This window comes from Mycteria americana, chromosome 1, assembly GCF_035582795.1.
Source record: "Mycteria americana isolate JAX WOST 10 ecotype Jacksonville Zoo and Gardens chromosome 1, USCA_MyAme_1.0, whole genome shotgun sequence".
Taxonomy (NCBI): Eukaryota; Metazoa; Chordata; class Aves; order Ciconiiformes; family Ciconiidae; genus Mycteria; species Mycteria americana.
The window spans coordinates 165,916,939-165,931,171 of NC_134365.1; the positions used below are offsets into that span (position 1 = coordinate 165,916,939).

Sequence of the window (14,233 nt, forward strand, 5' to 3'; positions counted from 1 at the left end):
AGTAATTAAAGACGAAAGAGGCTTTGGAGTTCTCATTCAAAGAACGGTACCGGACTTCTGAAGATCAGCTTTAAGAACAAAATAATCACTGTTTCAGCATTCAATTTCAGGAAGCTGTTTCTGGGAGTCCTTTCACTTCATCAGCCATGCTAGATTGCAAAGGCAGGTGTTTGTATTTAATCAATGCATTTTAGTTATGTTTCAGGTATTCAATTAACAGTGCTCATTGCCAGCCCATAGCCAGCACGATGGACCATCTTGGAACAGCAGTGGTCAAGGAATATTGCTCCTGGCTTTTCACCAATTCACTAAATAAACCTCCCCTGCACCATTCTTTTAAATACCTTCATTTTTAAATTAGATTTTCATTCTCTGCTCAGAAATACCTAAATCTCTGTTGAGCCAACAAAACCTATTTTGCAATTTTGATGAGCATGATCTGTCTTCCCTGCTTTTTTGCAGCTGGACTGCTAGCAGAGGATAGACTGCTTCACAAAATAAAAAAAGAAGATTTTACTAAGCAAGTTTTTACTGTGGACCAGCTTTGGCATCTTCTTTTACTTTTTTGAAAATGCTTTAAATGCATGTAATGCAAAGTTTAGACCAGATAAGAATACTGTAAATTGCAATGACTCTAACTGGTTAAAGAGAATATGGTCTGAGTCTGAAACTGTTCAAGAGGTATTTTCCATATTTCTCGACAACACAGATAATGCTGACGGACAAAATGATAAATAGCTATTTTCATCCAAGGAACCTAAATTGCTCATACGCAGTATTATCTTATATGTTAAAGTTGTAAAACCAAAAGCTAGTATCAGAGAAATAAATATTTATATTATGTCGTTATACTGTGAATCAATTTTGTGTAACCAAGTAAGATGCAGCCACTGTTTGTACCTACAGCTCCTTTCTCTGTGAAATACTGTGTCAGTTTAAGAGAAAAGATGGAAAATACTGCAGGTTTAGCCACCGGACGCTGGGTGCTCACCATCCCTTGCCTTTGACTTGTCACTGCATTGTTTAAGCTTCTTAGGGACTAGCACACATTTAAAAATGAAGGCTCTCAGAAACTAAAAGACATTTAAACATTGTGCAACAGTTTCTGAAGTCTGATGACTGACGACTGGATACTTACGACATGCAAAGAAACGTCGTGCCACTATTTTTAACAATTTATATTTCAGCACTACTATGAGCACAATTTTATTTTCTATGTCAAAGCTGCATATAGCTGGGAATGGGTACCCTCAGGTGTAAAAAAGATTAAAAACATTAAAACAACAATAAATAGCAGTATATAAACCTGCCGTCTAATAATCCAATCCATTTGCCTCATAAACCCCAAATTTCGATGTGCCATAAAATCAGCAGACACCCACTAAACGGACCACATGAACTATCGCACATTGACATGATAACAAGCGGAGAGTTTCCCTATGGTAGTGAAGCACTCGGTATGGTCCCTCATCCCAGGCAGCTGTTCAGCTCCTTCAGCTTTGGAGAACAGATGACTTCGCTAGTATGGCTTGTCAAATTTTGGGGATGCAGTTAGACAGTCAAGTGCAAAAGCGGGGATAATACCACGAACGCTCAGCTGCTGGTAGTTTCTTCTCAATTATACCATAAGAGTACTATACTACTGCCGCATTGCATTTTGCCGCCACATGAGAAAAGACGGACAGTCTTCCTCTTGCAGTTTCATAATTGTAAGACATCTACCTGAAAGCCACCATCAAATGGTGAGCCTCACTTTCTCATCATGACTTCAGGCACACGTTCCCACATACCTCTTGAGTAACTTCAAGATCTTTTTTGGTGGGTTAGCTATCAGATCAGCTTGCTGGTCCGGGTCAGCGTGTCAGACGGCTAGACCTGATGCAGGTCAGAGGCAGGAACAGGGAACACACAACTTTACCGACAGCCATTTCCTATGCAGTGGGGTGAGGTGTAAATGAAAACATACTTCAGTAGTCTGGACCCAAGCCTTTTACAACTTTTTTTAGGTTTAAAGGAAGTATAAGCCAGAAACTCGTAGTCTGCTCTCTCAGGTTATGGAGCACAGTTACATAAAGTTATGATGAGAGACAGAACCACACAAAAGGTGCATTGTTCTCTCTGCAACAAGACAATTACATATTAGCTACTGAGCTTGAATTATTTAGAACTGCCCACTTAGCAGAGCAACAAGCTCTGAAGGAACCGTTCAACAATAGAAATGCCAATACATCTTGATTAGAACTTTTTCCATTTTGGAGCGTGATCAGTCAGGTCGACACAATCTGTTTGAGATGAGCTGTTTAACCACTTAGATGGTGAGAAAAAGGAGAAATCTATAGACTGTACAGACCAAGACCAAGTGGTGCATTAAAAAAAAAAAAAAGAAAAAGAAATGGAGCATCTCTGCTCCCTCCCTCCTTATTTGTAGCCTATTCATCCAAATCTTTGCATAAAAGCCTTAAAGCACTTTTCCAGTCTTTCTCCCTTCTCCTAGGGCTTTAACTGCGTGAAAGGTCTTATACACCTAACACAATGAATGCAAAGTGACTCAAGCAATGAGAGAAAGAAGTACTCCCATTCATGTTTCATTCGTCTTCCAGAAACAGTCCCTTCTCCAACAATTCATCCTACACTATATTCTCTGCCCGGTTCTCTGAGTCAGGTTTTTGCTGGCCTTACTACCTCTATCTAGAGCTGTGTATTTGGACTCCAAAGCCACAGATTGCTACGTTCACAAAAGACTATCCAAAACCAAAACACAGATTAATGTGGCATCTACTGGGCAAGAGAAGTGGTTGTTCAGGATTCAAATGCTACAACCATAAATACCAACACTTTATCCAAAATGTTACCTCTACTACTTGATTGATATCACCAGAAAAATGAAATTTAGAAAAGAGCAGCTCAAAGAGAAAGATTTCCTGAAGAGAGGAAACTGAATCCTGAACTGAAAAGAACCTACAGGAATTGTACACAGGACCTGACGGGAGCCTCCCTGCCTGTGACCAACAAACAGCACCATTGGACTTTTGGTAGGATAACTGTGCATAAAGATCCTTTCGCTATCGTAATGCTTCACTTCGTAAAAAATAATTCCACTTATGAAAGTCATTTTAGTTTCCTGTATTAATTACTGTTTATGGGCTCTCGAAGGAAAACTTCCAGGTCATAAGGGATACCGTAACTCAAAAGCCAACCGCAGACATATGACATGAGAACTGTAGTAAGGCATTCACACACTATATTTTGCCAGATCTGCTACATACCTCCATAGTTCTCACAACCATGGCAGTATCCACATACATACTCACGCTATACCATACTACCGTCTGACACCCAGATGTGCAACAGCTTCATCCCAAGTGTTGTCCTCCCTCCAAGACAAAGCCAGACAAAAACCAGATGGGTGTCCCCATAGTCTCCAGTATGTTAGAAACTCAACACATAAGTCAGAGAGACGTGGCCAAAACTGTCAGAGAAATATGTGGCTACCATCATAGACACAGCAAGAGCTACAGCTATGGAGACTGACAAAGAATCTGGCAACAGAGAGGTCTAGCTTTTGACTTAGAGGGCAGGTTATATTACCTGCTGCTTAGTCAAGCATCAGGCTTGAACTAATTGGACTCCCCAAACAGTAGGATTAGTGTGGCTGACTTAGCCTTTGATCTTTCTGACATATATGAACTGAGCCCCGTGTAGTTTTTTATTGTGCATGTGTTTGCATTCATGTGTGTTTGCACATGTGTTTTTCAGATGGGGCCCATAAAACAAAGTTTCAACCTGGTTTGCAAATACCTATCCTGGTAATGTGCAGCTTCTTTAGCTCTTTCAGAGCTTAAATGTGGCTTTGAGGCCACTCCAGGTAAAAGCCGTGATTTTACCCCTGCACGCACACACATGCACACACACGCACAGATACGGCTGTGTTACTCTGTAAGCGTACCTCATTTAATGCAACAGCCCTACAAGGCACCTGTTAAAAGCAGTCGAGACTTCCACTTATTTCAGGAGATTTACCCTGCTATTTTAAACCCAACAGGTCAGCGAGCAGGTCTGAGGCTCCATTGTTAGTCGAGCGTCTGTAGAAATGCCTCTTTCAGAAGGAAAAAAACCCCAGCTCGGGATGCTCAGTACCCTTTACATCTGCTGCTCAGCTGGAGATGCGGTTAAAAGGCCATTAGAAGCTCAAGGTGACAGACCGCGCAGGCTAGGCGAGCCAGAGAGCAATTTGCTGTTTGCATTAGGAGTATCAGCCCTTGCTGCTGCTTTTTGACGGACCGAAAGTGGCTCCCGTCCCCAGCCCTGAAAATCAAGGCCAGGACAAGCGGCTGACGGGTCTCCATCCCGGGGCTGGAGCTGTGCTGTAGAGCCTCCTCCTGGGCACCCGGGTTTCTACAGCGGGCTGGCGGGACGCAAACACTCCCGCCGCTATTAATAATTCCTGACTTTGCTCACCGGAGACTCGCTCCGCCGGGCGTAGCGGTAGGGCCCGCATTGCTGCTGCCCTCGCAGTCCGCGGGAGCGCAGGCACCTCTTCTGCGGCACCTGCCTTCAAATGCCGCGCGCCTTCTGTGTTTTGCGATCGCTCGACAGAATAAAGTACTATGGTTTCACTTTGCTGGAAGGAAAAGGTCACGTTAGCGAAAGGAGCTCATCAGGGAGAGCTGGTGGTCTTTGTGACAGCCTCCTAGAACGAGAGCTAAAAAATGTCTTATTAGGGAAGCTTATTTTTTGGATGTGTGCAGGAGCTCTGGCGCAATAAGTAGCGAAGAAAGCAAACCTTAGTTTCAGTCGGGTTTAGGCTGTTTTTACATAGAGAGGAATAAAGTGCTCAGAATTTTACCAGGCGTATGTTTTCCTGCCATCTGCAACACATTTTAAATTCCTTTTGCATCTTGTAATGTATTCTCTTTGTTTAGCATAATAACTATTCTGCCTTTAAACACCAACCTTTATATGCTGTTCTTAGGAATTTGTGGAAAAGTGTTAATTCTTTTACACGTATTTAAGCTGCTAAAATAATTACGCCTGGTAGTATGAACAGTCAAAACCACAGACTAAAGGTTCCCTTCCCAGGGAGACAGCACCCATTAGCCAGGTACGAAGGGGAGCATACAGTCATAGTTCATTGAAAACGTAATTTCATTTTGCTAGTAATGGGAGTGCTGATACTTTGATACCATAATGGAGTTTTAAGCACCAAGCTTGTTATTTCAACTAGAACCTTTAATGTAATTATGCATTTTTACTTTACTAAGCAGAAAGGAAGATTAGTATGCATAGTTTTCTTACATGTATCGTGGGGAATAAGACAGAGATCTCCGAGTGATACTGCAAGATGCTCAAGTCATTCAAAAGAAATGGCAGGTGGTAATTTTAAAGACAAATTACCCAGAAAAGCTTTTATTGTTGATCACTTGTTATAAGATTTGCCATTTGCAAGTAATTGTACATTCAGCTGAAACTGACCTTTTATGAGAGCCAAGTGGTAATATAAATGAAATGAATATATTCTTTATTGCAGTAATATAAAAAGAATGGCCTGAGCTTTTAACATAGTGCTTGACCTCTCTAGTGTCTGAACACCACCTAATCTCAGGAGTATTTCACAATAGCATATGATGAAATAAGTACTAATACAGCATTAGAACAGTTTAACACATGAGCACTTAGAAGTGTAGAAAATATTATAGCTTTAGGTATGCTTTTGCATTATAAATCAAATGATGACAGAAAGAAAAAGATGATTAGAGTACAATATACTGAAATTCATCATTATACTAATTATTAAAGCATCACCTTTTCTATTTTAAAGTCCCTCTTTCCAAGATACTCTACCATAAAGTCACATCGGGAAACTCCAGATGCTGAGATTTAAAATTCTCAGTCAAAAATGAATTATTTATAAGCATTAAAAACATGCTATTTCTCCTCAAAGGCCCTGATCTTACAAACAGCACCTTTAGGTTTAGATGTGCATACATAAGTTGTATTCCCTTTAATGGCATCAGTCACAAACAAACCAATAAATATGTACAAAAGTGACAGCAAAGCCAGGTCTTAGAAAAGCTATACTTCCTCCTAGCTAAATGCACACACCGGTTTATCAGCATGCACCATGCACTCACAATGGGAAACTAAGGGAGGCCGTAAGGGAGGGTGACCAGAGAGTCTCTTGATGCTGCGGTTACTGAAATCGCAGACAGAGGTGAGGAGCAGTCGTACACAATGTGGAGGATGCTACTACAACAGCGCTAAAACAAGAAAAGTACCAAGTTTACGTGAAATTCCATGTCCATCTTCCACGTCCATTGTCATCACTGAGATTAGGAGTGAATTGATCTCTAATGGCCCGATTCAGATTTCACAAATTTGCATTGATTATATTATTGATTTCAGTAAGCCTATTCCTTTTTTTACCCTCCTGAGACAACCACACAAGGTGCCTGTGAATTCCCATTTGCCTCCTGGTCTACAGGCACTTTCTGCACTCAACTCTCAGTGACAGCAGTAGAGAAAGAGTAAAAGAAGGCATTAATTAACAAGAGCTTTGATACAGACTCAGTCAGGAGGATTTTCCGCTGTTCTCCTGTCAATCTACCATTACATTTTAAAGCTACTTAAAGGAAAGCAAAACATTCAGAAAGAGTATCTTGGGAACATCTGACATGGACTAATAGCTCAATTGCATGAGTGACTACTGAGTTTATTTTTATTATTATTATTACCACTTTAGAGCTACAAGCAACTGTGTTATGTTTGCTAGCTTTCTTCAGTCAACGCCTCTGTGTTATGCCAGTATGAAGCCCATTCATCAAAGCACAATTTCAAGTGACTCCTGACCTTCAAAATGAAGGGTTTGCTTCTGCTTTCATTTCAGTTACTTTCACTACGGTGTCTCTGTGTTGCCAGAATCTCACCTCGTTCATCATCTGCACAGGAGAACAAAGCTCACTAACTTCTCATGCAGTATTTAGAATTCAGCATCTTTACAGTTGGACGCTTTACCAGAACACTTCTGGTCTTTCTCCAAATACAGTTATTATTCAGCATCTAGTAAAAAAAAAAAAAAAAAGCCAAACCCAAACAAAACCACAACCCACAAAAAACCCACACCCTTCACCTTTCAAAATCTCTAGATCAACTGGAAGTGGAAAGGCACAAATCAGACACATCCATTACTTTTGAACAGTCAGACATTCACTTTCATTTGGAAAACTTTGAGGCAAGGACACACTCCACCTTTAACCTTGGTGTTTCATTTTTATGGCTTCCCCTAAGATGCTGTAAGTTATTAAAATCATGGTTGGAGTTAGACAAGTAATGCTAACAGATACGTGCTGTGACTTTTCTCTTTTGTATTGACTTTCAAGTGACAGATTTTCCTACAGCAAAACATTTCCTGCAAAGTCCTTAGAAGCTCCACTCAGTGCTCGTGAATGCTGGGTCACGGCAGCGTGAGTCTGACAGTTCAACTCTTCTTCACATGCAGGATACCCCACAGCAGCTTTGCGAGAGGGCGGATTTTACAAGGATAACCCAGCGTACACCACAAGCTACTGCTACCCACCCTGCATGTGAATGATGCATAGAATCAAGCCCACAGCAGCATATTACGTTCACTTCGAATTTTCTTCCTTCCCCCATTCCCAAAGTTCCTTTACTGAGGACTTACTTTGATAACCTATGCTGGAAACCAGCTTTATATGCTGTACTCCAATGTAGGTCACAGCACCAGAATTTGGTGGTCAGACAAGACATCAGGCGCAGCAGGTTGATTACAACTAAGTATTATACTATTACATTGAACAATTTAGCATTGTTATAAAAGCATAACAGACAACCGTAACCACATTATTACCAACTTCAACACATTTCACGTGCAGCAAAATACTGTTGGAAAACCTTGCCTTACAGTGCAAAAACAGACAGCTTTTTAAATCTGTAACTTCTACCTTCTCCATTCAAAAGTGAGTGCCAGTATAAATAATCTTACAGAAGTTATCTAACAAGCTGGCTTTGCAGTTCCATTCAGCAGAGCGGTACCTCTGTGTCTGTAGCCTCTCTAATTTAAACAGATTCTTCAGCTCTTTGCATCAGTACGTACACACTTTGCATCAGTACACACACACTACCTCTTCGGTTTATCAAGTTTCAACAGTCCTAGCTAGAAAGTAGCTTTTAAACAAATGACAAATGAAAACATACGACTACTGTTAAATCAAAACACATAAACCATACTGTGTATTACTATATTCCATTACATTATCAAGCCATTGATACAAAATCTTTTGAAAACACAATGCTTGTTCAATGTTTGACTGTAATTAAAGTTCTTTGAACTCTTGAAAACATGAGGCATTTGACAGACTACACTTCTTTCATAACAGTAACAAATTGCTTCCTTAACCAAGTCAGTATAGTGGAAAAAGACAGAATGAAAAAAAATTATTCTGAAACCTGTACGTTGATTGCTTTAATTAAACTTCCGACATTGCACCGGGTTGCAAATACATAGCTTTCACATTAACAAGAGCACATGCTGCATGAACAGTTATTTATTACACAACCTCTCGGCACCGTACGAGCAGAGCATACCCCAAAACACACCTTAAAGCAATCCTAGCCTTCCAACAACTGAGTAGCTTGCATAGCTACACACAGAACTGCTCAAAAGTTGATACACCAACTAGTAACAAGGCAGATAAACCACAAAGAAAACAAACAACTTGTAATAGGAAGCTCAGAAAAAATAACTCCTCTCTGCATAAATCAGGTACTTCTTAACCATATCAGTAGATATTACTTATGAAGCTTAACAGGAAACTGAAGAGTAACTTGGGATTTAACTATTATTAAATATTCAGCTATCATGAGTCTTTCTGTACTGATACATGGTAGCAGAAACTTGCAAATACTGGGATTCCTTAAAAAATGCAGAGCAACTTTGCACTGTACATTCAAAAAATAAATAAAACAATAAAACTTCTCTGTGAGCTGAAAGCAACAAGTGTTTGCCCAAAGTTATTAGAAGTCTGAAATTCACTGGATTTTTTTTTTTTTTAATGGGACAGGGCATATCCTACCACGCTGTCTCAAAGCAGATGGAGTAACAGTATGTGAAGGGAAAGCATGACTGCATATTCAAAGGGTCTGTGGCTCACAGGAGAGATTTCACGATTTGATATAACTTACGAGCAACCTAAAGAGAAATTTTAAAAAAAGAGCACAGAAGGACCAGAGAATCGGTGAGCCTGAGTGACGAAGGTGCCTGTGGAATAGTTACACGCACAGGCCCTTTACTCTCCTGCCTTGTCCTAAAGCACATCAGTGGGTCAGACCTATGTGTCCAAACGAACCAACATGGTTATGCAGAGATCTGGTCTGTTCTGCATTGGCACCGGGGAACAACCTTCCCTGTATTTTTGTGAACTACATCCTCGCTGTCCTGAGATTTTCCACATTTATCATTCCTCATGTAAAGTGCTAAATACTGCACAGTGAATAACTGTGGCTTTATTTCACCTCAAGGAAGATAAATCTACTGCTTCCAACTTTAAAAAGGAAGCAAGCAAACCGAGGGGCATCTAATTCACTCTACAAACAGCAGAATCTAACAGCAAAGTGCCAGTGGCAAAGCAGAAATCTTTCCTGAGGGCTCGAGCAGTCCAATTTAAGCAGCCCTAGCTCATGCCTTGCCATATCATTTCTCTCTTTTTGTCGTGCTCTCTGATTGCTAAAGGATTATCTGCCCCAGACATATTTTTATTCATACAGTCCCGAAGATGCAATATGGATAAGGTCGTAGGGAAAAGCAGGAAAATAAAATTACAATAAAAAACAACCCCAACACCTTCGTAGGCAGATTGAGATATAACCTGTTGTAGGCATGTTTCAGCAGAAGGAAGAGCTAAGTAACAGGCTGCCTGGTGTCTCCGGCGGCGGAGCGGGGTGTGTATGGTGTATGGGGGGGGGGGGGGGGGGGTGTCTCTCCCCAGCAGCCGATGCCTCCGCTCGATTTGGGCTGCAGCGGAGGCGCCCGGCTGCGGCTCCGAGGGGCGAGCTGCCCGGCCCGGGGGTGCGCGGCTGGGCTGGCCCCTTCGGAAGGGGCGCGCCGCTCCCCGGGGCCGCGGCAGCGGCTGGGTCCGGGGTGGGGAGGGGGGGCAGGACTGCCTTCCCCACCCTCCTCCTCCTCCGCCTCCCTCGCCCCCTGTCCCCGCTGGCAGAGGGCAAAGTTATGCCCCAGCACACGGCGGCAGCGGGGGCAGCAGCCACTGCGGAACCGCTTGCTGCCTCTCGCAGCCCGGCTGCAACTCTCAAGAAGTTTCTGCCGGCGAACAGATCCGAGGCTGAGGCTCGCCCGCGCCCCCCTTTTTTTCACCCCTTTTTTTAACCCCCCTCCTTAGTTTTTATGTGTATTTAATCGCTTATTTACACACACACACTCCCCGCCGGGAAGCCCCCGGCTGCCACCCGCGCCGGCAGAGCCGCTCCACGCCGCGCAGACAACGCGGCGATTCGCGGCCCCGCTTCCGCGGGGAGTGCGCGCAGCCGGGCGGCGGCGCTCCCCCCCGCTCCGCGGCCCCCCGCCCCGCTCCGCCCGGCCCCTTACCTGCGATCTCCTGGTAGGGCACGCTGGCCAGGCTGAAGCCCTTGGCGCTGTACGCCTGCCGCACCTCGCCGCAGCTCCGCGCCTTGCCCTCGGCCCCCGCGGCCGCGGGCGGCGGCAGCAGCAGCAACAGCAGCAGCAGCAGCAGCGGCGGCAGCAGCAGCCCCGCCAGCGCGCAGCGCCGCGCAGCCCTCTGCGCCGCCGGCATGGCGCGGCGCGCAAGTCCCGCGCGGCGCGCAAGTCCCGCGCCGCCGCCGCACCGCCGCGCCGCCGCCGCCGCCGCGCCCCCCGGCTGCGGGGGCGGCGGCCCCGGAGCCCCCCGGCCGCCGAGGCAAACTTTTGCGAGGCGGGGGGGAGACGGGCGCGCACACACACACATGCGCGCACGGCGGGGGCAGGAGAGCGGCAGCCTCGTCCTCCGGCTCCTTCTCCAAATGCAAAGCGCTCTCGCCCCCCGGAAAAAAAAAAAAAAAAAAAAGAAAAAAAAAAAAAGAAAAAAAGAGGCGGGGGAAGAAAAAAAAGGGGGGTAAAAATCTGGCTGTAGGTTGTGAAGCTTGAAACCGCGGGCGCGTTGCTGCGAGCGGAGTCCCGGGCCAGCGGCAGCCGCGATCCGCCGCGGAGCTGTGCCTGCCGCCTCTGCGAGGCTGGAGGTGGTGGGGAAAGCAGCCGGCGTGGGGATGGACTGGACAGCGGCTCTGTGCGTGCCTGTGTGTCTGTGCGTGTGCGTGTGCGTGTGCGTGTGTGTGTGTGTGTGTGCATGCGTGTGGTGCACTGGGTGCGTGTGCCTGTATTTACGGGATCCGGGGAAACCTCTGCTCCGCGCAGCGCTGGAGCAGCCTCCCGAGCCAGGCAGGGAGAAATCCTGGAGACAGACACAGCGAGGGAGAGCTACACGCACACACACACACATGCACACACGCACGCACACGCACACACACACACACACACACACACACACACACACAGCGAAACGTGCTACACATTGCATCGCCGAAATACAGGAGCAGAAATCAAATCCTGGCATGGATCGCTGTTTGCTGGCGGAAGGAAGGAAAAGCACCCACCACCCCGAAAACTTAATCCTCACCATGAATCCAGCCGCTCCTAGACCCAAAATTACAAATTGCCTGCTAGCCAGAAGTCAAAAAGGATACTCTTCGGCGGTATTGCTCTCTGTAAGGCCAGGTTTGGAGTGCGCCCTGTAAATACTTTTTTCTTTGTTAATTATTATTTGTTGCACACATAAATACCCGAGCTGAAGAGCTAGAATAAGGGTAAGTCTATCGTCTAAAGGAGAGAAAAGGAAGGATGTTTCATCAGACAGAGAAGAATGAGGAGGAAACAAGAAAGGCAGTCCTTGACCTGGGTAATTCGTGCCACCTAGGAGAGGAGAGCAGGGGACAAAACCATAAATTCTCTCCTGCAAATGAGCATCTGCAAAGAGCTGAAAGGGGGAAGTGAAGAAAATTCCTGCAAGGTGAATTCAGTCTCCGCTTAGAGAGAGAAAAAAATATTCCATTCTTAAGTATTTGATAGTAAAATCCAAAGTTACAGTTTTAAAGGATTTACTGCAGCGCTTTTTATAAGTACTGTAGAGAAGTGTGATATTTTGTCAAAAGTATACAGACAGGGATGTCAGGCCCAGGATGAAGTGACCAAGGCCAACAGAAGAGATAAAAGACCATCAACTTGGACTTATCAGTGAGGAGCCACAGAGCATACCATGACACTATCATAATTCAAGATGCATTCAAATTAGACCGAAATTATTAGGTGCCAATACTGCTGCAGTGTCACACTAACTGCAGTGTTAGTCTTGGGTCTGGGCCAGCGCACGCAGCCTGGTCCCACCTGATGTTGTGTGTTCCCCTAGCTTCCCTTACCATTTTCCCTCTCCCACATTGTCATTCCTTCTTCTTCCCTTCCCTTTTCCCCACCAGGCGAGTGATGATGCTCTGGCACTGGTTGTGTACCCAGCAGAGAAACAGCAGTTGTGTGTGCAGCCCTTGTCCTCCCTCTTCCTAGCAAAGTTCCTGCGTGTCCAGGGCCTGGGCAGGCAGGAAGGGGTGGGTGAGCAGTGGATTTTATTAGAGTCCTGCAATCTGGTCAGAAAGACGCGGCTAGCACCTGTCCCTACAACCTCCCTCTAAGGTGAGATGTCTCTAGGGGACAGGTGCCAAACCCCAATGAGATCAGGTTGGAAGGCAAAGGTTTGGGATGGAGGTTAGCGAAAGAGAGAGGTTTCCTTCCTTTCTCCCAGTCCACAAGCCATTTAAAGCTCCATGGACTTGCTAGCTTGGAAGGTTTAATTATATACCACAATCCTTGCTAGCACTAGTTTTGGGGGAATGGCGGCTGGTGGACCGGTATTGTAACAGTGTCAAGTGCTATCACGCAGCCTCATCTCCTGGAGGACAGGATGGAAGTCACTGCTGTAGCAACCCACAAATAGAGAACTCCACATGTTACCAGCCCACTACAAATAATAAGCTGTTAGTATGCGTTAGTGACCCCATATTAATGAAAAGTTAGGCAAGGTCCGTGTATTTACTATGTGGAAAAGTTCTGACAGATCCATATGTAAGATCTCACTTACACTGAGGCTATGTAACATACATACTGCTCACCCCAAGATAGGATCAGGAGGGTGTTACAAATGTTACGCATACCTCATTTCTTCTGGATTGCTCCAACTTTCCTCTACATTGTGGTCAAAGCAGAGAATTAGCTTACCACATAACAAGCATGACAAACTCCCCCGCAATCCAATCTTCTTCAACATTTCTTCAACCCACAGGAAAGTTATTTGACACAAATTCAAAGATGCAAATGAGAAAATCAGCAAACTGGTTTGAAGTGCACAAATCATCGTAAAATAGCAAAAGGGATTCTGTGATTAACTCAGGAGTGCATCTACGTAATTGTTTTTTAAGAAAATTGTACATTTGCTAGGAAAAATGGCGCTTATTCACCCCTGCATTTTTTGCAAATACCAGTTGAATTCATATCATTGGTAATATGATAGCACTTTCACATAAGGTGATGACAGCATGATATAACCTTTATATAACATGGGAAACCTGCTATGGGAAAATCAGGCTCATTTCCACCCTTGAATCCTGCCTCAGACGTAAATGGCCTAGACAGCCGGTTGCATCGTAGTCCTGCGTGTTGAGGGAACACCTTACTCCCCAAGAGCTCTCATTTAAACACAGATATTTCTACCGCGTCAACAAATCTCCTACTCATCACATGGGAGAATCATTGTGTGTTCTCAGTACATGTGTAATTAATTTTGTACAAAGTGGAAGAGCTCCAAAGCAAGCCCAGGTCAGAACGCGCTCTAAGCCAGCGGCTTTAGCAGTCCCTTAGAAACATAACGCCTTCTGCCAGGCACATCACAGGCATGAGCTAAAAGCTCTCCTATTTCAGGACCCACACTATTAGGCTATTTGAGGTGATCACACCATACCCATCCTTTTTCAGCTGTCCTACCTCATAAAACCTCACAACTAGTGAAAATACCTCTTTAATTTGTTCTTTCAGAAGGAGGCACAAGTGACCACTGGTTGCTGAATTAGAAACAATTTCATGTATATAAGATGGTGAATAAAGTCCTCC

The 14,233-nt window shown here is 44.6% G+C and overlaps 1 protein-coding gene across 1 annotated transcript in view; it reads right to left on the minus strand.

The window, feature by feature from the left end:
• The window catches only part of GPC6 (glypican 6), a 775,473-nt gene extending 764,482 nt beyond the window's left edge, over positions 1-10,991 (minus strand). The window contains exon 1 of the mRNA XM_075491966.1: positions 10,616-10,991. Coding sequence (XP_075348081.1) covers positions 10,616-10,991 — 376 coding nt within the window. The remainder of the gene's footprint in view (positions 1-10,615) is intronic.
• Between the last annotated feature and the right edge of the window lie 3,242 nt (positions 10,992-14,233).